At 44.9% G+C, this 22988-nt stretch overlaps 1 protein-coding gene across 2 annotated transcripts in view; it reads right to left on the bottom strand.

Moving 5' to 3' along the window:
* Positions 1 to 22988, bottom strand: part of kiaa0825 (KIAA0825 ortholog) — a 755168-nt gene that overhangs the window by 354029 nt on the left and 378151 nt on the right. For both annotated transcript variants that reach the window (XM_085988737.1, XM_085988745.1), the window contains one exon: positions 3441 to 3597. In XM_085988737.1, the coding sequence (XP_085844863.1) occupies positions 3441 to 3597 (157 nt within the window). The remainder of the gene's footprint in view (positions 1 to 3440; positions 3598 to 22988) is intronic.

Raw genomic sequence — 22988 nt, 5'->3', positions numbered from 1 at the left:
TATGTTTGCTACCTTCCAATCCTTGAGGGCTGTTCTAGAATCTAGGAAATTTTGGAAGATTAATATACCAGTGCATCCACTATCTCTGCAGCTATCTCTTTTAAAACCCGAGGATACAGGTCGTCAAGTCCAGGGGATTTGTCGCCACTTAGTCCCATTAATTTCTCCAGTACTATGTCTTTACTTATACTGATTTCTTTAAGTTCATCATTCTCTCTAGACCCTTGGTTCCCCATTATTTCTGGAATGTTTTTTGTGTCTTCTACTGTACCATGAAGACAGATACAAAGTATTTGTTTAATGTCTCTGCCATTTCTTTATTGACCATTATAATTTCTCCTGTCTCTGCCTCTAATGGGCCCACGTTTACTTTCACTAATCTCTTCCTATTTACATACCGATCTGTTTTTATGTCTCTTGCTAATTTACTCTCCTTTTTTTCTCTTTCCTTATCAATTTCTTGGTCCTCCTTTGCTGAATTCTAAAATCCTCCCAATCCTCAGGCTCACTACACTTTTTGGCAAAATTATAAACCTCTTCCTTTGATCTAATACGATATTTAACTTCTATTGTTTGCCACGGTTGGACCACTTTTCCTGGACCACTTTGTGTCTTAAAGGAATGTATATTTGATGTAAATTATGTATTAATTCTTTAAATGCTAGCCATTGCTTCAATAAGATCATGGCTGATCTTCGATCTCAACTCCCCTTTTCTGCTCGATCTCCCACAAGATCTAAATCGCCGGCCGCAGCCAGACCTAAAATGGGTGATGTTTCTATCTGCTACCAGTGGATCAGCCAAAAAGCTCTTTTGGTGCTTATCTGCTATTGGAGGCAAACTTTTGAGATTGGAGTTACGCAATTATTGGGCAGAACAGAGGGAATGTTAATCTACATCAAAAAGGATAGTTTCTGCAGAGTTCTTTGGCAGCAGCATGCCACTGATAACAACATAAACAGAATGCAAGCCTGTTATTTGAAGAAGAAACAGCCATGTTTTTGGCCACTGAAAGCTCAATCTGCCCATACAGATCAATGAAGTAGTTTAATGCTTGCTGGCCTATATAGATCTTCCCCAGTCATTGGGTACGAGATGGCTGCCATCGCTTCATTACATCGCCCGACTCTGACCCCGCCTCAGCTCATCTGCTGCTGAAACCCTCATCCATGCCTTTGTTACCTCTAGACTTGACTATTCCAATGGACTCCTGGCCAGTCTCCCATGTTCTACTCTCCGTAAACTTGAGGTCATCCAAAACTCTGCTGCCCATGTCCTAACTCGCACCAAGTCCCGTTCACCCATCACCCCTGTGCTCGCTGACCTACATTGACTCCCGATTAAGCAATGCCTCAATTTTAAAATTCTCATCCTAGTTTTCAAATCCTTCCATGGCCTTGCCCCTCCCTACCTCTGTATTGTCCTCCTGCCCCACAACCCTCCGAAATATCTGCACTCCTTCATTTCTGGCCTCTTGAACATCCCTGATTTTAATCACTCCACCAATGGCGGCTGTGCCTTCACCTGCCAAGGCCCTAAGCTCTGGAAGTCCCTCCCTAAACCTCTCCGTCTCTCTTTCCTCCTTTAAGACGGTCCTTAAAACCGACATCTTTGGCCAAGCATCTACCCTAATATCTCATGTGGCTCGGTGTCAAATTTTGTTCTTGTGAAGCGGCTTGAGATGTTTTACTACGTTAAAGGCGCTACATAAATACAAGTTGTTGTTGCCAGCTATGTGTATTTATATTACAAACCATGGGCTAGAAATTTGCTGCATTTGTGTCTCTCATTAGCGCCCTCGGGGGCGCAAATGACTTTTCGCCCGGGCGCAGCACCACTAACAACTCTGCTAAATTCAGCCGGAATTTAGTGGTAGCAGTAGCGCCCTGCTCCGCTGGTGATGACATCAACACTGTGTGCAGGGCCCCGTTTTTGCCCCGCCTGCAAAATTGGCCCACGCCCCCTGAATCTGCGCCGGGCGATAACAGCGACTGATTCAGGGGGCAGGAACGAAGCGGCAGGAGGCTCGTGGGGTGCTAACTAAAGGGGAGGTGGTGGGGTTAAAAAAAAAAAAAAATCGGCCGACTTTCTTGTCGCGGCTCGTTGCATCTTTGAACGCGGGGTTAGTGCCGCGATCTGGCAGCCTCGAGTGCCGGGCTGCTGGCATAGCACCCCGCTCCCCAGTGTTCCAGGTAGGGCCCCGCAGAGTTGTGGGTTTGGGCCCTCCCCTTTAATGAAGGGAAGAACCCTTCCATGCGGCAGCACTACGTGGCCCAGTGCGTAGCGCTGCAGGACACACCGCCCCAATATTCGGGGTTAGCGCTCGAAGAAGGAAGTGGAGCGCTTGAATTAGCGCTTCACCTCCCTCTTGGGGTGCTAAAACTGAAGTCAGCGTTCGAGGGCGCTATTATTCGCCGGGCGCTAAATTTAGCACTCAGACAATATTAGTGACCCGCAATGATCGCGAACGAATTTTCCTCCCCATGACTTTAAAACAACTGAATGTGCCCAACAGAACTAGATGCTGTAAAAACTGTCTTGCAATATGAACAGGAGAGTTTCTATTAAACCTGGTTCTGAGAAGTAGTATTGCAGAACTACATTCTGAAACAGTTCTGAAATATAAATGTACCATACTGTCAGCCTGGTGATAAAGTACATCAGAGATCATGGTAGATCAGTGTTACAGTGGATCGTTACTGGAACATGCAGTTTCTCACTCAGTTAACTCTTGTTTCACAGTAGGCTGAACCCATGTGAATTGGCACTCCAGAATAAAACAGGTGCCTCTCCTATCACTAACAAAAAGCATGATTTGTGCATTATGTTTCTCCTTGCAACTATACACCTTATGAGCAGAGAATCACCTGAAGTAGAGGGTGAAGTTGCGTTGGTCCAGGCTGACTTCTGCATTGTTCTGTAAATGTGATTTTATTTCAACTGCAGTAAATTTAAATCAAACTGTCTCAGTCATAAGATATTTTTTTAAATAACAGCAATTGGCTGAAACACTTTTGAACATGGGTGCAAAATCCTTTATTTCACCCCAAAAAAGCTGTTTTTAAAAACAATGTTACAGAATTTTATCACTAATATTATTCAGTCATAATTGTACAGTAGCATATTGCAGTGTATAGCAAAATTACAATTCTGATATTAGTAAACAAACGAATTAAATGTTTTTGGAAAAACTGTAGGCAGTTAGGTATAAATAAGATCATATGTTTTAAGAATATATGTGCAATTATATGTAATCTATTTTAAACAGTGTTGTTGAACAAAGAAACAATTTTGTTCACAAATCATTTATTATCATTTTTTATTAGGATTTTCTACTGACTAAAAGCAGTTGTGCCTCCTTGACTAACCCTTAGCTGATAGCAGATGCTGCCTCAGGCCAATACACACCTAATTGCTTGGTAAAAAGACCGTTTTCCTACCTCATTGAGTTGGATGATATGATAAATCTGCCTCAGGTATTCACTGCCACCTGGCTGGTGGCAGATATCCAGGAGCATCATGCTTAATTTCTGCTTAGTCAATTCAGCCAAACTGCCTTTCTCCTGTGCAACGGAACCTTCGTCTGTGAGAAATGCACTGCAAGAACAGGTAAAAAAAAACAATTATTTTACACACATTAATGAGAAAAATTGTAACTTTTACATTTTCCCTTAAAAATAACTTGATTAAATGTACAATGTACTAAAGTTAATGCTGCCATGAAAAATTATTTGCTAGATGTTCAAAAGTACATAAATGAGGAACAACAATTATGGCTTCAGCGCTTAGTTCCCTTGTATCTCATCAAAATTCCTGCAACTTTTATATCTTGTGTTAATATAAACAAAGAACATTTGAATTTAAAACTAATTTTATTGAGGTGGCTTACAATCAGGTAGGATTTCACTGACAGTGCAAATGTTTTCAATTACAATTCAGCTTCTGATTTCACACAAGCAGATCTTCCAGGTTGGACCCATTATAATGGCTGCTCATACTAGCGTGGAGTGTGGCAATGAAGCGGCACACAAATTCATGTGCCTCTTCATTCACATATGTCAAATACTGCATTGCATAGATTGCAATATTCCACTAATACAGTTAATTGTAATAATTTTCAGAAGAAATCAAGTACTGACGGCTCTTTAGAATGTGATATTTTCTTTAAATATGTATTGCACTATGTGGTGCAAAAACAGTTTTAAGTAGTTCAGTATCAGTTAAACTGCAGCCACAAAACCTTTATTCCTCTGTGAGCTTATTGCTTGAAATTCGATTTAGCTGGAAGGAATCCAAGTTTGGATGAGGCCAGGAACTTTATACTACATTTCTGGCAGCAATTTTATAAAGACAACAGCATATCACTGCCCCTAAAAGTGTAATATAATTAAAAGATTATTCTCTTTATAAAAGAGAAAAGGTATGCAGAATCTGGAGATTATATCAAAAGGAAGTTTGCGAGATTTATGCTGTAGGAAAATGTAGAGGAATATATTATGCATTAAAATCTAGGGGAAAATGATTACAGATGGAATTGAGATTATAAGGCCCAGGGTCCTGAGGAATGCCACTTTTCCATTAGTTGGAGCTGTGGTTCAGTTGGTAGCACTCTCTAGGTGGGAGGGGCTAGGAGTGAGCAGGTGCTGCTGGAGTGAGTTTGTAAAAAGTTGGTGGTGGGTTTTGGGGCTTTTTTTTGACAGGTTTTAGGGACTTTTAGGTTCTTAAACAGCAGCCAGTTGGCTGCTGAGGGGCTCCAGGGCCCTCTGAGGACAATGTTCCCAGGATGAATTTAATCAGGGGAGAAAATGTTGGGGGTAGGGAGAAAAAAAGGCCCAAAGATTTCGGCCGGCTCCCCAGGAGGTTTGGAAAAGAAAACACTGGTGGTTCAGTGCGAGGATAAGGAGATATGAGCTTGGGATATTATCCAGGCGGTACATGAGGACTGTGGTGAGGGAAGCTGCTTTGCCTGCCAACCAAAGCCAAATGTTGGGTTCAAGCTGATGGTCAGTGGTCGAGAGAAGGTAGAAAGACTTTTACTGAGTTTGAAGGTTGGAGATAAGTTCTTGGAGGTATCTGCTATATTCTGAAGAGGTGGTGGTCTCATTCTTAAACCTGCTGGTTTATATTGAGGACGGTGTTAATAAAAAAGTTGGAGTCGTGGGATACTAAAATTTCCTCGGCAATAAAGAGGAGATACTATCCAGGAACGCGGGCAGCAGATGGAACCAGTTATGTAAAGGTGTGGTTCCCAGAGAGGGTGAAGTCACTATCGTATAGCATGAAATTTGAGACCATGGAAGGAGTGCACTACTTCCAGGTACTGCATGATAACCAGGTGAAGGTTTGTTATTATTGTATTGGGCACAACCATCTTCTAAGAAACTGCCCAGACTGTTATAACTGTGGCAAGTCTGGACACATTACTCGGAGCTGCAAGGCAGAGAGCTGTGGGGTGTGTCACAAAAGTCCCATCCGCTGTGAGGCAGAAGGAAGCTGCTTGAGGCAGGGCCGGGACCGATGTCCTGGGGGAGTGTTTGCTCGTGCTCTGGGGGAGGGTTTAAACTAAAATGGCAGGGGGTTGGGAACCTGAGCAGGGGGACAGAGGAAAGGGAAACAAGGATAAAATAAAAAGATAGGAAGGAGAAAAACAAAAGTGGTAGTCAGAGAAATCAACAGCTTAAATCAAACATGGCCACAGTAAATAATAATGCTAATAGGTCTAAGAGCGTTAAAAAAACAAGCCTGAAGGCTTTGTGTCTTAATGCGAGGAGCATTCGTAATAAGGTGGATGAATTAGCTGCGCAAATAGAGGTAAACGATTATGATTTGATTGGGATAATGGAAACATGGCTCCAGGGTGGCCAAGGCTGGAACTCAACATCCAGGGGTATTCAATATCCAGGAAAGATAGGCAAAAAGGAAAGGGAGGTGGGGTAGCATTGCTGGTTAAAGAAGGGATTAACACAATTGTAAGGAAGGATATTAGCTCTGATGATGTGGAATCTGTATGGGTAGAGCTGAGAAATACCAAGGGGCAGAAAACGTTAGTGGGAGTGGTATATAGACCTCCAAACAGTAATGCGGAGGTTGGGGATGGCATTAAAAGGGAAATTAGCAAAGCGTGCAATAAGGGCACAGCAGTCATCATGGGTGACTTTAATCTACATATAAATTGGGCTAACCAAATTAGTAACAATATTGTGGAGGAGGAATTCCTGGAGTGTTTATGGGATGGTTTCCTGGACCAATATGTCGAGGAACCAACCAGAGATCAGGCCATCTTAGACTGGGTATTATGTAACAAGAAAGGATTAATTAACAATCTTGTTGTACAAGGCCCCTTGGGTCGGAGCAATCATAATATGATCGAATTCTTCATTAAGATGGAGAATGAAGTTGTTGACTCAGAGACTAGGGTCCTGAATTTAAATAAAGGAAACTACGATGGTCTGAGGCGCGAGTTGGGTAGGATTGATTGGGGAATGTCACTCAAAGGGTTGACGGTGGATAGGCAATAGCAAACATTCAAAGACCGCATGGATGAACTACAGAATTTCTTCATCCCAGTTTGGCATAAAAATAAAACAAAAAAGCTGACTCAATCGTGGCTAACAAGGGAAATTAGGGATAGCATTAGATCCAAGGAGAGGACATATAAATTGGCCAGAAACAGCAGTAAACCCGAGGACTGGGAGCAGTTTAGGATTCAACAAAAGAGGACAAAGGGATTAATTAAGAAGGGGAAAATAGAATATGAGTGTAAGCTTGCAGGGAACATAAAAACGGACTGTAAAAGCTTTTATAGATATGTGAAGAGAAAAAGATTGGTGAAGTCAAGCGTAGGTCCCTTGCAGTCAGAATCAGGGGAATTTATAATGGGGAACAAAGAAATGGCAGACCAATTAAATATATATTTTGGTTCTGTCTTCACAAAGGAGGACACAAATAACCTCCCAGAGATGTCGGGGAACATAGTCCTAGTGCGAGCAAGCACTGAGTGCGAGTCATCAAAGCGTGCTGTGAGTTTGGGTAAGTGTGAGAGTTCTTAAATTGTTATTTCTCTTTAAATCATTCTTGATAAGATTGCTTAAGCAGTTTAAGTAAAGGGGAAAAGTTAAATATTTGGGATTCTGTTGGTTTAAGAAGAGTAAAACAAGGTTACACTGCAGTAGGAGTAAATTGGCACAGCAGGCAGTGGAAACCAGTTTTCTAACCAATCAGCAGGGGTGACTCATTTGGCTGTAAACAAACAGTATAAAAAGACCAGTCCTAGTGCGAGCAAGCACTGAGTGCGAGTCATCAAAGCGTGCTGTGAGTTTGGGTAAGTGTGAGTTAGGGTAAGTGAGGTGTTAGGTGCTCTTTTCAAACTTTAACTGTGGGTTGCAGTTAATAAGGCCTTTCTGGTGCAGAGTGACTGTTGGTAAACCATTTAACTGGTGTAACTAGAGAGATTGATTTAATTTAAATCCAATTAATTAAAGGGGATACTAGCATCTAAAATCGGGCAGAGTGTGTCCATAACTAACAATAAAAATTTTAATTAATTACATAGAATGGAGCAGGTGATGTGTTACTGTTGCGAGATGTGGGAGCCGGTGAACCCCATTGAGGCTCACGGTGATTACGTCTGTGACAAGTGTCTGCTGCTACAGGAACTCCAGCTCCGTGTTGATGAGCTGGAGTCGGAGCTTCAGACACTGCGACACATCAGGGAGGGGGAGAAGTACCTGGACTCTGTATCAGGAGGTGGTCACATCTATGAAGTTAATTAATTCAGATGTACCCATGGTCAGGGACAGGACGGTGTGACTACGAGTGAGGCAGGTACGGGGATCCAGGAGGTAGAGCTGGAGGAGCCGCAGCCCTTGCTCTTGTCCAACAGATTCGAGGTTCTTACTCCCTGTGGGGACAGGAGCAGGGACTGCAGGGAGGATGAGCAACCTGGCCACAGCACCGTGGAACGGGGGGCCATTCAAGAGGGGGGAGTAAATAGAAATGTTGTAGTGGTAGGGGTAGTATTATTAGGGGGCTAGATAGAGTTCTCTGCAGCCGAGAGCAAGAGTCCCGAAGGCTGTGTTGCCTACCCGGTGCCAGGGTTAAGGACATCTCCTCTGGGCTGGAAAGAAACTTGCAGTGGGAGGGGGTGGATCCAGTTGTCGTGGTCCATGTTGGTACAAACGACGTAGAGAGGACTAGGAAGCCGGTTCTGTTAAAGGAGTATGAGCAGCTAGGGGTCAAATTAAAAAACAGAACCTCAAAAGGTAATAATCTCTGGATTATTACCTGAGCCACGAGCGAATTTGGCTAGGACAAATAAAATTAGAGAGTTAAATGCGTGGCTCAAAGACTGGTGTGGGAGAAATAGGTTTTGCTTCCTGGGACACTGGCACCAGTACTGGGGCAGGAGGGAGCTGTTCCGTTGGGACGGGCTTCACTTGGCCAGTGCTGGGACTAGAGTCCTGGCAGATCATATAACTGGGGCTGTAGAGAGGGCTTTAAACTAACTAGTGAGGGGGGGGGGTTCCTAGAGAGCAAATAATAAAAATGACAACAGAGAAGGTCATAGACTTAGGTAGCAGTGGGGAAATTAAAAACCAGAGCGTGTCAGGAAGGGGCAGAAGGTATGGAGTAAAAGGTAAAGTAATAAAAAGGGCAAAAGCAGGAACTAAGTGTCACAAAACATATTTGAAAGTTCTCTATCTGAATGCACGTAGCATTCGTAACAAAATAGACGAGTTAATGGCACAAATAACTACATATGGGTATGATCTTGTGGCCATTACAGTAACATGGCTGCAGGGTGACAAATAACCTGGTATGTTTAATTCCCAGGCATTAACGATCAGGAAGGACAGGCAGGAAGGAAGGGGAGGTGGGGTGGCTATGTTAATAAAGGAAGGAATCACTAATACAGAGAAATGATATTGGGTCAAAAGATCAGGATAATGAAACAGTTTGGGTGGAGGTAAGGAATACTAAGGGGAAAAAAACACTAGTGGGCGTAGTCTATATGCCTCCGAACAGTTGCAACTCTGTTGGACGGAGTATCAATCAGGAAATAGTTGAGGCTTGTAATAAGGGAACATCTATAATTATGGGGGATTTTAACTATCATATTAATTGGACAAATCAAATTGGGCAGGCCTGCCTTGAGGATGAGTTCATTGAGTGTATTAGGGATGGGTTTCTTGAGCAGTATGTAACTGAACCGACCAGGGGGCAAGCACCCTTAGATCTGAGGAGTTGGTTTCACAGGTGTTTACTGAACAAAGTCTGGAGGGGAACTAACTGATACAACACAATATACAGGCTTATATAGCCCGAGTGGCCATTACCAGCATTACAGTACACAGGGGCTCTTAAAGGTACATACACTACAATTCCTCCCCTTTTAGCCAACCAGTACATAATATTTTAAGTAATCATTAATTACATGTTACAAGAAAAATAATCTACACATTGCTGCAGTTAATTCATTATAAGTCAGTCTCTCTGGAGGCTTCCTGACTCGGTCCGGATAACGCCTCGGTGGTGTCGTAGTTTCCGGTGGTGTAGTAGGTTCTTTTGGCAAGGCTGATTCGGCTTGAATGCCAGTGTCGGGTTCATCTTGTTCCAGTATCACCGGATCGGAGGTAGATATGGGTATCTGTACTTCATCATTAGGCGTATAGAGTTGTGGTGTAGGTTGTCCCTTTTCGGATGACTCTATGATTTGGTCAGCATGGCGCCTTATTATGCTTTCTCCGATGTCCACGGTATACATCAGCGGTCCTAGTCGTGTGCAGATAGTTCCAGGCTGCCATTTCTTGGTATGGTAGTCCCGGGCCAAAACTTGTTGACCTATCTGGAAGGTTCTAGTTGGCCTTTCATTCATGCCTTGAAATTGCTGGTTCTCCATGTCCCTTCTGATGTTTGGCTTGATCAAATCCAGCCGGCATCTTAGGCTTCTATTGAAGAACATCATGGCGGGAGTTTGGTTTGTAACCATATGTGTTGCATTCCTGTATGCGAACAAGAAGTTATCCACCTTGTGCTGAAGTTTTATGTCTTCATTACCCATGGCCTTTATGGCCTTCTTGAAGGTCTGGACAAACCTTTCAGTGCTTAACCCCATTGTTTTTTAAGAACTTCCTGAATTCTTCGGACACAAATTGTGGTCCATTATCAGAACAGATCTGTTCAGGCAGCCCATTCCTGGCAAATATGGTCCTTAATACTGTGATGGTTTTTTCCGTGGTGGTGGAGGACATCTTTATTACCTCCGGCCACTTGGAGTGTGCATCAACCGCGATTAAGAACATTGAGTCCATAAATGGACCAGCAAAGTTGATGTGTACCCTTTGCCAGGGAGATGAGGGCCACTCCCATGGATGTAGAGGGGCTTGTGGTGGAGCGTTTTGGACCTTCTGGCATCCTAGGCAGCTCTTGGTCATTTCTTCAATGTCTCCATCGATACCTGGCCACCATACAAACGCCCTGGCTAGGTTCTTCATTTTCACTCCACCCAGATGCCCCTCGTGAAGCTCCTTTAGAACTTTATCCTGGAGTTTGGGTGGAATCACCACTCTGGATCCACACATCAAGGTTCCTCAGCACATTGACAGCTGTTCTCTTCTTTGCGAGAATGCTGGCAACAGTGGTTTGCCATGTGCTGGCCATCCCTTCACTGTTAAATCGTAGACTCGTGAGAGAGTCGGGTCATTTCTAGTTTCCCTTTCAATGGCAGAATTTGTTACTGGTAGACATTCGACTATGGTAGAGTGGAAAATCTCCACTGGGTCTACGGTAGGTGCTTCTTCTACCGTTGGCAACGGTAGGCGCGATAACCCGTCAGCATTCCCATGCTGTTTTGATCCTTTGTATTCTATGTTATATTGGTGTGCCCCTAGAAAAAGGGACCACCTCTGTAGCCTTTGCGCTGTCATTATGGGAACACCCTTTTTAGGGTTGAATATGGAGATGAGGGGTTGATGGTCAGTCAACAGGGTAAATTTTTGTCCGTGTAGGTAATGGTTGAATTTCTTCACTCCCCATACCAGGCTGAGTGCTTCCCTGTCGATTTGGGCATAGTTACGTTCAGCTGAGTTCAATGAGCGTGACGCAAAAGCTATTGGCCGTTCCGAGCCATCAGGGAATTTATGCGATAATACTGCTCCTATGCCGTAAGGGGATGCATCGCACGCCAGTCTGATTGGCAGTGATGGGTTGTAATGAGCCAAAACTTCTTCGGACGTGATTAAGTCTTTGCATTTATGGAAGGCACGTTTACAGTCTTCGCTCCATTTCCAAATTACTGCTGTTTGTAGCAGTTCATTAAGTGGGTGCAGAAGAGTTGATAAGTTCAGTAAAAATTTATGATAGTAATTTATTAATCCCAGGAACGACCTTAATTGTGAAACATTTTCAGGTGCTGGGGCTTTTATGACCGCTTCAATTTTTTCAGGTGACTTATGCAACCCTTCCTTATTAATTATGTGGCCACAATATGATATTTGATTCTGGAAAAATTGGCACTCGGGGCGATTTGCTCGTAGGCCCCGTTCTCTCAGCCTAGTGAGCACCTACTCCAAATTGGCAAGGTGCTCGTTGTCGTTTTCTCCTGTTACAAGGATGTCGTCTAGGTAGCATTGAGTCCCCGGAATCCCTTGGAGGACTTGCTCCACAGCTCTTTGCCAGATAGCTGGAGCGGATGCTACTCCAAAAACCAGTCGATTGTACTGGTACAGACCTTTGTGTGTATTTATCGTGAGATACTTTTTAGAGGCTTCTTCAACCTCCATCTGTAGATATGCCTGTGCCAAGTCAATTTTGGTGAAACGTTTCCCTCCGGATAGTGAGGCGAAAATATCTTCTATCCTTGGAAGAGGATACTGTACCGTGTGAAGGACCGGGTTTACAGTCACCTTGAAGTCTCCACAGATGTGAATTTTTCTCTGTTCTTCAGATTTATCATTATTCAATGCTTTCTTCATGACTGGGATGATGGGTGTTGCCCACTCGCTCCAATCTATTTTGGATAATACGCCTGCCTTTTCCAAATTCTCCAGCTCTGCCTCGACTGCTGGACGAATTGCGTATGGCACCGGTCTTGCCTTAAAAAACTTGGGAATTGCTGCATCTTCCACTTTTATTGAGGCGGTGATGCCTTTCAAGGTTCCTAGTTTCTCTTGAAACACTTCTTTGGCGTTGGCCAAGATGTCTTTTAATCGTTCAGGTATGACGTCATCATCGTTTTTTTCCTTACTGGTCACCGTCAGTGCCTGAATGGAGTGCCAGTCTAAACGTATTTTCCTGATCCATTCACGTCCCAACAGCGGTGGACCACCATCTTGCAGAACGTATAAATACAACTTATGTATTTCCTTGCCGTTGTATACAACAGGCACCCTTATTTTTCCTTTGGGGTATACTTTCTGCCCCGTATATGTTTTCAAGATAATGGATGTGTCTTTTAAAGGTATATGCGGAAATAGCCGCTCGTAATCCCGTCGATTTATGACGGTCAGAGCTGATCCTGCATCTAGCTCCATTTTAACTGGGGACCCTGCTATCGTGAGGGTAACCCAAATGGTCTGGTAATCTTCTTTGGCAATTACATTATGTAATTTGAGACAGCTTAGTCTCCTTTTCGGAGTCGCTATCGCTCTTCTGGTCTTTGGAGCTACTGTCCGTCATCATTTGTACGTTTCTGTACTTTTCTTTATTGATTTGTTTTTTCCTGTCCGTGGATTTTTTTTGTCCAGATCGGCATACCCGTGCAATGTGTCCAATCTTTCCGCATTGCCTGCATGCTTTGTCCATGAACCAGCAGTCCCTCTGGTCATGGGTGGATCTGCCGCAGCGATAACATCTCTCGAAACCCTGTGTCATTTCATGGGTGCCGAAGTCCTGTGTCTTTTGTTGTATCTCTGCAGCTCCTCTCGCGGCTGCTTCGTATGATACAGCCATACTGAAAGCCTTGTCCAGTGTTAAATCTTTTTCAGAAGCAGCCTTTTCTGTGTTCCTTCACTTAGGAGACCGCAGACGAATTTGTCTCGAAGATAATCTGCTAGTCCTGCCCCGAATTGGCAGTGCTTTGATAGCTTTCTTAATTCGGTGAAGTAATCAGCGTTACTTTCATTCTTGTGTTGATTCCTCTTGAAGAATTTGAATCGATCCGCTATCAGCAGCGGTGTTGGGTTTAAGTGCTCCTGTAGGGCATCGACAATTTCTTTAAAATTCTTGTCCTTTGGTTTGGCTGGAGTGATTAAGTTTCGTAACAGCCCGTATGTCTTTGCGCCCATTAGATTTAGAAGTACTGACACTTTTTTTTCATTTTCTATTCCATTTGCGGTGCAATATACCTCCACTCTTTCCACATATGTGGTCCAATCCTCTATCTCGTTATCAAAAGCATCAATATTGCCAGACTTAGGCATCCTAGAAAAAAAATGGCGCTTCCCGCGCTTCCCCGCCGCTGCTGCCGATGACAACGCTGTTCCCCGCGGGTTTCCGTTCTTTTTATTTATTTATTTACAGTTGGAGACTCGTTCCCGCCGGACTCTCTCCCTAGGTCTGAACGCCGACCTGCTCGCAGCGCCGGCCGTCTCCCGAGTGCTCCCTCCCCGTCTGTTACTGCTTGCCTCCGCCTTCGCTGCTTGGCCTAGCTGCAGAGCCAGTCGCTGGAGCCCCAGCCCGACGCCCAGGTAGGATTATTGCAGTACCTGCCACCAGCTGGCTAGCTGGTGAAACCACAGCTTTTTCTTGATTTTCTTCAACTTTGGACGCTAGAGGAATCGATGTCCTTGAGGTGCTGCCGAATTGCAGGGAAGTCCGTTTCCAATTCGTCGCCACTGTTGTGTCCGTGTGTTAATAGAGACAGTGAAGACAGGAGTTGGTTTCACAGGTGTTTACTGAACAAAGTCTGGAGGGGAACTAACTGATACAACACAATATACAGGCTTATATAGCCCGAGTGGCCATTACCGGCATTACAGTACACAGGGGGCTCTTAAAGGCACATACACTACAGAATTCCATATTCAAAATAGATTAAAGGGTAAGACGATACATGATCAGTGGTGTACATTTAAGGAGTTATTTTACAACTTCCAAAAAATATATATTCCACGGAGAAGAAAAGGGTGTAAAAGAAAAGACAGCCATTCGTGGCTAAGTAATGAAATTAAGGATAGTATTCGACTAAAAACAAGGGCATATAAGGTAGCCAAATCTAGTGGGAGGATAGAGGATTGGGAAAACTTTAAAAGACAGCAAAAAATAACAAAAAGATTGATTAAGAAAGGGAAGATAGATTATGAAAGTAAATGAGCAAAAAATATAAAAACAGATAGTAAGAGTTTTTATAGTTATATAAAAAGAAAAAGGGTGGCTAAAGTTAATGTTGGTCCCTTAGAGGATGGGACTGGGAAATTAATGGTGGGAAATATGGAGATGGCAAAAACACAATGAATATTTCGTATCAGTCTTTACAGTAGAGGACACTAAGAATATCCCAACACTGGATAAACAGGGGGCTATAGTGGGGGAGGAGCTAAACACGATCAAAATCACTAAGGAAGTGGTACTCGGTAAAATAATGGGACTCAAGGCGGATAAATCACCTGGACCTGATGGCTTACATCCTAGGGTCTTGAGGGAAGTGGCGGTAGGGATTGTGGATGCATTGGTAATCATTTTCCAAAACTCCCTGGACTCAGCAAAGGTCCCGGCAGACTGGAAAACTGCTAATGTAACACCCTTATTTAAAAAGGTCAATAGACAGAAGGCTGGAAACTATAGACCGGTTAGCCTAACATCTGTGGTAGGTAAAATTTTGGAGTCCATTATTAAGGAGACAGTAACAGGACATTTGGATAATCATCATTTAATAGGACAAAGTCAGCATGGTTTTATGAAGGGGAAGTCATGTTTGACAAATTTGCTGGAGTTCTTTGAGGAAGTAACATATAGGGTGGATAAAGGGGAACCAGTGGACGTAGTGTATTTAGACTTCCAAAACGCACGTGACAAGGGCCTAGAAATTCAGTTGGCTGCGCCAGCCGTTAGCGCCTTAGGAGGAGTAGATCTCGAGCGCTAGGCGCTTAGCGCCCAGGCGCAGCGCGATCTGCGCCTCGCCCCAACTTCAGTAGACATTTAGCGCCGGCGCAAAGTCATTGCGCGCGCTCATCTGCGCGCGCAGATCATGACGTCATTTCGTCGTGCAACACCCTTTGTGCGCCCGGAACCGGAACTTCACTCGCGCTGCCCCATTGTGCGCCTGGCAGCCCGAACGACTGTGAAGTGGAATGGTACACAGCCGAGGCGGGCCGCGGGGAGCGCAAATTAAAGGGCACTCCTGCAGTAGAAAAGGCAGCCGTTTTGCAACACTCCTTCTTTGGGAGGAGGAGGAGGAGGAGGAACAACAACAACAACAACAACAAAGTGATGGAGAGAAGCCCTCCCCAAAAACACAAATACACTAGTCTCGGCCTGTCAAAAAAACAAATCCACCCTCCCCCTTTAAGAGCTCACCGGAGCCAGAGTGTCTGCCAGCAATCAGCAGCTCGCCGCACCTGCTCTGCGCCCAACTTCCGGTGTTAGCGCCCCGGGCTGCCGGCTTAGCGCCTAATGATAGTCGTGCATCGCCTGTTTTAGCGCAGCAGCAACCTCTTAGGGCGATGCAACTGAATATCGGCGAAGTGGCCTCGACTTTGCGCCGGGCGCAAACTTTAGCGGCCGCCCGACTTTCCCGCCCCAAAAGTGGCTATAATGAATTTCTAGGCCAAGGTGCCACACAAAAGATTATTGCTTAAGATAAAAAATCACAGGATTGGGGGTAATATTCTGGCATGGATAGAGGCTTGGCTATCTAACAGAAGGCAGAGAGTTGGGATAAATGGCACATTCTCACACTGGCAATCAGTAACTAGTGGTGTTCCGCAGGGGTCAGTGCTGGGTCCCCAACTCTTTACAATCTATATTAACGATTTGGAGGAGGGGACCGAGTGTAACATATCAAAGTTTGCAGATGATACTAAGATGGGAGGGAAAGTAGTGAGTGAGGAGGACATAAAAAACCTGCAAGGGGACATAGACAGGCTAAGTAAGTGGGCAGAGATTTGGCAGATGGAATACAATACTGGAAAGTGTGAGGTTATGCACTTTGGCAGGAAAAATCGTAGAGCAAGTTATTATCTTAATGGCAAGAAACTGGAACGTACTGAAGTACAAAGGGATCTGGGGGCCCTGGTGCACGAAACTCAAAAGGTTAGTATGCAGGTGCAGCAAGTGATTAAGAAGGCCAATGGAATGTTGGCTTTCATTGCTAGGGGGATAGAATATAAAAATAGGGATGTATTGCTTCAGTTGGACAAGGTATTGGTGAGACCGCACCTGGAATACTGCATACAGTTTTGGTGTCCATACTTAAGAAAAGACATATTTGCTCTCGAGTCAGTACAAAGAAAGTTCACTCGGTTAATCCCGGGGATGAGGGGATGGACATATGAGGAGAGGTTGAGTAGATTGGGACTCTACTCATTGGAGTTCAGAAGAATGAGAGGCGATCTTATTGAAACATATAAGATTGTGAAGGGGTTGGATCGGGTGGATGCGGGGAGGATGTTCCCGATGATGGGTGAAACTAGAACTAGGGGGCATAGTCTTAGAATAAGGGGCTGCTCTTTCAAAACTGAGATGAGGAGGAACTACTTCACTCAGAGGGTGGTAGGTCCATGGAATATGCTGCCCCAAAAAGCTGTAGAAGCTACATCATTACATAAATTTAAAACAGAAATAGACAGTTTCCTAGAAGTAAAGGGAATTAAGGGTTACGGGGAGCGGGCAGGAATTTGGACATGAGTCTAGGTTCGGATTGGACATGGCCCTGTGGGTAGCGGAGCGGGCCCAGGGGCCGTGTAGCCTGATCCTGCTGCTATTTCGTGTGTCTAATTCTGTTAGATTCAGGAGATGGTTCTGTGATAGTAGATTGGCGGTTAGGATCAGATCAGCCATGATCTTATTGAATGGTGGAGCAGGCTCGAGGGGCCGATTGGCCTACTGCTGCTCCTATTTCTTATGTTCTTATAGGGTCTGATGAAAGGGAGGAACTGAAAGAAATCAGTATTTGTAGGGAAATGGTATTAAGGAAATTGATGGGATTGAAGGCTGATAAATCCCCAGGGCCTGATAATCTACATCCTAGGGTACTTAAGGAAGTGGCCCTAGAAATAGTAGATGCATTGTTGATCATCTTCCCAACATTCGATGGAAGCTGGAACAGTACCCATGGATTGGAGGGTAGCTAATGTTATCCCACTATTCAAAAAAGGTGGTAGAGAGAAAACGGGGAATTACAGACCGGTAAGCCTGACATCGGTAGTGGGGAAAATGCTAGAGTCCATTATAAAAGATGTAATAGCAGAGCACTTGGAAAACAGTGACAGGATCGGAGAAAGTCAACATGGATTTACAAAGGGTAAATCGTGCTTGACTAATCTACTGGAATTTTTTGAGGATGTAACTGGTAAAATAGATAAGGGAGAACCAGTGGATGTGGTGTATTTGGACTTTCAGAAGGCTTTCGATAAGGTCCCGCATAAGAGATTAGCGTGTAAGGTTAAGTTGGGTTTGGGGGCAAGGTACTGACTTGGATAGAGAACTGGTTGGCAGACAGAAAGCAAAGAGTTGGAATAAATGGGTCTTTTTCCGAGTGGCAGGCAGTGACTAGTGGGGTACTGCAGGGATCGGTCCTTGGACCCCAGCTATTCACAATATATATTAATGATCTAGACAAGGGAGCTAGATGTAATATCTCCAAATTTGCAGACGACACAAAGCTGGGTGGGCGTGTGTGCTGTGAGGAGGATACCGAGAAACTCCAGGATGATTTGGACAGGTTGGGTGAATGGGCAGAAGCATGGCAGATGCAATATAACGTGGATAAATGTGAGGTTATCCACTTTGGTAGCAAAAACAGGAAGGCAGATTATTATCTGAATGGCAATAGATTGGGAGAAGGGGAAGTGCAACGAGACCTGGGTGTCCTTGTGCACCAGTCGCTGAAGGTGCAGCAGGCGGTTAAGAAGGCAAATGGTATGTTGGCCTTCGTAGCGAGAGGGTTTGTGTACAGGAACAAGGATGTCTTGCTGCAATTGTACAGGGCCTTGGTGAGACCACATCTTGAGTATTGTGTGCAGTCTTGGTCACCTTATCGGAGGAAGGATGTTCTTGCCATGGAAGGAGTTCAGCGAAGATTCACCAGGCTGATACCTGGGATGGCAGGAATGACGTATGAGGAGAGATTGGGTCGATTGGGCTTATACTCGCTGGAGTTTAGAAGAATGAGAGGGGATCTCATCGAAACTTATAAAATTCTAACAGGACTAGACAGACTAGATGCTGGAAGGATGTTCCCGATGGTCGGGGAGTCCAGAACCAGGGGTCACAGTCTAAGGATAAGGGGTAGGCCATTTAGGACAGAAATGAGGAGGAATTTCTTCACCCAGAGAGTGGTGAACCTGTGGAATTCTCTACCACAGAAGGCAGTAGAGGCCAATTGATTAAATATATTCAAGAAGGAGTTGGATATATTTCTCAAGGCTAAAGGGATCAAGGGGTATGGGGAGAAAGCAGGGACCGGGTACTGAATTTGGATGATCAGCCATGATCGCATTGAATGGCGGAGCAGGCTCGAGGGGCCGAATGGCCTACTCCTGCTCCTATCTTCTATGTTTCTATGTTTGAGTGACGAGGAGATGGAAAAAGGAGCAGGAGGTGTAAGTGGAGCGGCCAGAGGAGCGGAGTAGGCGGTGGACATAGTTGGTGAATGGAAGGAGAAAAGAGCACAGGAAGAGGCAGAAAATTGCAGAGCAGAGAACAGGATGGAGATAGTGGAAAACACACCAAGTACAGTGGAAAAGGACAAAGACAGTGGAGGGCAGCACGGGTCGAGGGCCGAGTCGAGCCTAAATACAGCTCGGCTCTCCCTAAAGAATCTGGTGTCCGTGGGGGGAAGAGGAAGCGGGAGCGGGGTGCGGAGTAATTGCAAGTACTCCAAAGAACGAGGGGGAGTTGGACATCTCGGGGAGCCGGAGGGGGCAAGACAAGGAGAGGGTGCAAGAGGCAGGAGCCTTAAAGGGGCAGCAGGACGGGAGCGGGAGACAAAGATGCCAGAAGGGAGCAAGATAGGTGCAGATGTGCCATTGTCACAGAGATAGAAGAAATGGGGAGCAAGGGTCAGTGGTGGAGATGAGGCCGAAGGGAGTGGCACTGTTAGAGAAACCGTGATAGCAGGAAGACACTCTAAGGGAGATTATAGGCTCGATTTTAATAGCCCTGAGGAGGAGGGCTTGGAGGCGGGTAAGCTGTGAAAATCGGAAGAAATGGCTTCAGACACCCAACCCGCCTCCATACCGCCCCTACGTGATTTTTGTGAGTGTCTGTTCAGCTGCTCCCAAACTGACCTGACTCCAACCGGTGGGACAGGTAGTTAAGGTAGTTAAGAGCCTGTTAACTGCCTTGATAATCCTATTTTGATAGAGGTTTCCCATTTTCGGGCCTCTGGCTTCTGTTCCCCATCTTGTCAGAAACAGTCCAGCTGCAAGGAGACGAGTTGGTGGAGGACATGATCTGTCGTCATTATTGGTGCAGAACTTTAAAAGCGCTCCTGTAACATGGCTGGCATTCAAATGCAACAACTTTGTTGTTGGACGTTTGGGATAAGATTTTGTAAATCTACCGACCTTGTGACTGGTCAAGCTGACACACATCTGCTGTTTCAACTGATTGGAATAATTTCAGGCCACTTTGAGTGTGTGCTTGCAAGCTTCTTGCCTCAACTGAAATCTATAACAACGGGATGGGAACCATTTACATCCTCTCATCCTGGTCGTCAGATTCGGAGGAAGAGCAGCGCGGCTTAGTGCTGCTGGATGAACAAGTGGCTCAGCACACAGCCTCCTTGGAGGAAGATGAAGAGGACGAGGACGAGTAGGAGGACGGGGAGTGACGCCTTGCAGGGTCGGATGTGGCCAGTCCAGCAGCAGGCGACCACATTGACGGCTGTCAGGCAAGGGATGCACTCATCCATGCCAGATTCGCATAAGCTAACGCTTCAATCACAGGTGGCTGGCACATGGAGATGAATATATGTCCGACATTCTCAAACCCCAGGCATCATCGGTCCAATAAACGGAGGTTTGCGCTCAGTGTCACCACCATCATTCTGCATGGAAATCGCCCTGAACCCTCACTCTTGAACTTCCATGTCCCAGAACACAGAGGCCATACTTTAGGTGATCTCAGCAGATCATTGAACCTTTTTCGACACTAAACCCATGTGCGTCTGCACACAGATCTCAAGTTCACCTCCTCAGCAATTTGCAGCCAAGCTGCCTTGGTTTGCTGAGGAGGCCTCTTCCTTCTGTTTCCAGGGAAGAGGAGCTCCTGGCATAGAAACATAGAAGATAGGAGCAGGAGTAGGCCATTCGGCCCTTCGAGCCTGCTCCGCCATTCAATCAGATCATGGCTGATCATCCAAATTCAGTACCCTGTCCCTGCCTTCTCCCCATATCCCTTGATCCCTTTAGCCTTAAGAAATATATCCAACTCTTTTTTGAATATATCTAATGAACTGGCCTCCACCGCCCTCTGTGGCAGAGAATTCCACAGGTTCACCACTCCCTGGGTGAAGAAATTCCTCCTCATTTCAGTCCTAAATGGCTTACCCCTTAGCCTTAGACTATGACCCCTGGTTCTGGACTCCCCGGCCATCATAAACATCCTTCCTGCATCTAGTCTGTCCAGACCTGACAGAATTTTATAGGTTTCGATGAGATCCCCTCTCAATCTTCTAAACTCCAGTGAGTACAAGCCCAATCGACACAATCTCTCCTCATACGTCATTCCTGCCATCCCAGGTATCAGCCTGGTGAATCTTCGCTGCACTCCTTCCATGGCAAGAACGTCCTTCCTCAGGTAAGGTGACCAAAACTGCACACAATACTCAAGGTGCGGTCTCACCAAGGACCTGTACAACTGTAGCAAGACATCCTTGTTCCTGTACTCGAACCCTCTTGCTGCGAAGGCCAACATACCATTTGCCTTCTTAACCGCCTGCTGCACCTGCATGCTTACCTTCAGCAACTGGTGTACAAGAACACCCAGGTCTCTTTGCACTTCCCCTTCTCCCAGTCTATTGCCATTCAAATAATAATCTGCCTTCCTGTTTTTGCCACCAAAGTGGATAACCTCACATTTATCCACATTATAGTGCATTTGCCATGTTTCTGCCCAATCACCCAATCTGTCCAAATCGTACTGGAGTTTCACGACATCCTCCTCACAGCTTACCCTCCCACCCAGCTTTGTGTCGTCTGCAAATTTGGAGATATTACATCCAATTCCCTCGTCCAGATCATTAATATATATTGTGAACAGCTGGGGTCCTAGGACCGATCCTTGCGGTACCCCACTAGTCACTGCCTGCCACTCGGAAAACGACCTGTTTATTCCAACTCTTTGCTTTCTGTCCTCTAACTCCCTCAACAAAAGCATGGAGAGAGCCCTCATTGAACCTGGGTGCAGCCTTAGTTTTTGGGGCTGCCATTCCTGCAGCTCCCAGCACCTTTAAGAGAAAAAAGCATTAATATTGTTAGGGTGAAAATTATATAGCTTAAAGCAGCAACATAAAGAGTTAAAGAATGTATTGTAAGAAGTGAACTTGTAAATAAGAAAAAATGGCACAAGACAAAACAAACTCAGCTAAAGACGGGGCAGGAATTAACTGTTTGTCTGCTCCCATTAAAACTATTGTGCTTGACATTATTGTTGAACAGTTATTGAATGTGGGAAACACGAAATACTTCACAATTATTCAGTGGTGCAGCCTTCTGCAAACTATTTGCTGGAAGCCCTTTGGATGTATTAATGTAATTCTACTATTCTATAATGCAAAGTAGATGAATCAAAATTGTGTGTATTGATGAGTTACAGTAATTGGTAGCTGCAGAACTGCCCATTTTGTAATTAACTATTAAAAAACCACCCAAAGTTCTAGAAGGTTCCATATCATTCCTGTGAGGACAGGGGAGTTGTTGCTGGGGGAGCGTGATTGGTTGAAGACACCTGTAATATTTTGCTATAATGTATAAAAGAAGTTTCAATACCTTGTTGCTGGGGGAACGTGATTGGATGAGGACAAGAGAATTGTTGCTGGGGGAACATAATTGGATGAACACATTTGTGTGTAGTGTTTTGCCTGTATAAAAGAAGTTTCGATATCACTAACGGTGAGAAGGTGACCACTAGACCGCGGGGTCTATGGTTCTTCTCCCAGAACGTTCTGTTAATAAACTGTGTACTTTTACTTTAAGACAGACTCGAGTGAATCTATTTTTCACCAACTAATATCACTAAGCAAATGATTGGAACACATCTGGCATCTTTTTCATTTCATAGTCAGATAATAAAGTCATATATCAAAAAATCATAAATCTCTTTCTGGAATAATATATGACCAGCAATATCATTCATTAAATTTTGCTCAGAATAGACGCTGTGAACTCCCCTTTTAAGATAACAAAGCACCAAGCCATCTCAATGACATTTGTATGCAAAGGGGACATGGCCCCTTTAAATTTTCAAACAAACAACACGTCATCAGACACGAGAAACTGACATCCTCCAAGCAATTGCCTGGAGGGACCCGCACGTTGGGCGTAACGAGGCCAATGAAGCCAAAATCGGAAGTGCTGGGAGGCGGCAGCCGGGTGCAGGTTCAAAAGCTGCTGAGCAGCGGGCCCGGCCTCAACCTGCATCCGTTATTAAAATTGAGCCCTATGTATCTGACGGTGAGCAGGGACAGGAGGTTAGAGAAGAGTGCAAGAGTGAGGAGTCAGAGGGGGACAGAGACATAGAAGCGGGGGGTGAGGTGGCATTGTGTGGAAAGGGAAAGGTTAGGAAGGGGCAGCTCCTTGGCCCAAACCTAATGTAAGGAAGAGGCTGAA

The sequence above is a fragment of the Somniosus microcephalus genome, chromosome 1, assembly GCF_052327205.1.
Source record: "Somniosus microcephalus isolate GS21.2 chromosome 1, FLI_Smic_1.0, whole genome shotgun sequence".
In the NCBI taxonomy this organism is placed as follows: Eukaryota; Metazoa; Chordata; class Chondrichthyes; order Squaliformes; family Somniosidae; genus Somniosus; species Somniosus microcephalus.
This window is presented reverse-complemented; position numbering and strand designations above follow the sequence as displayed.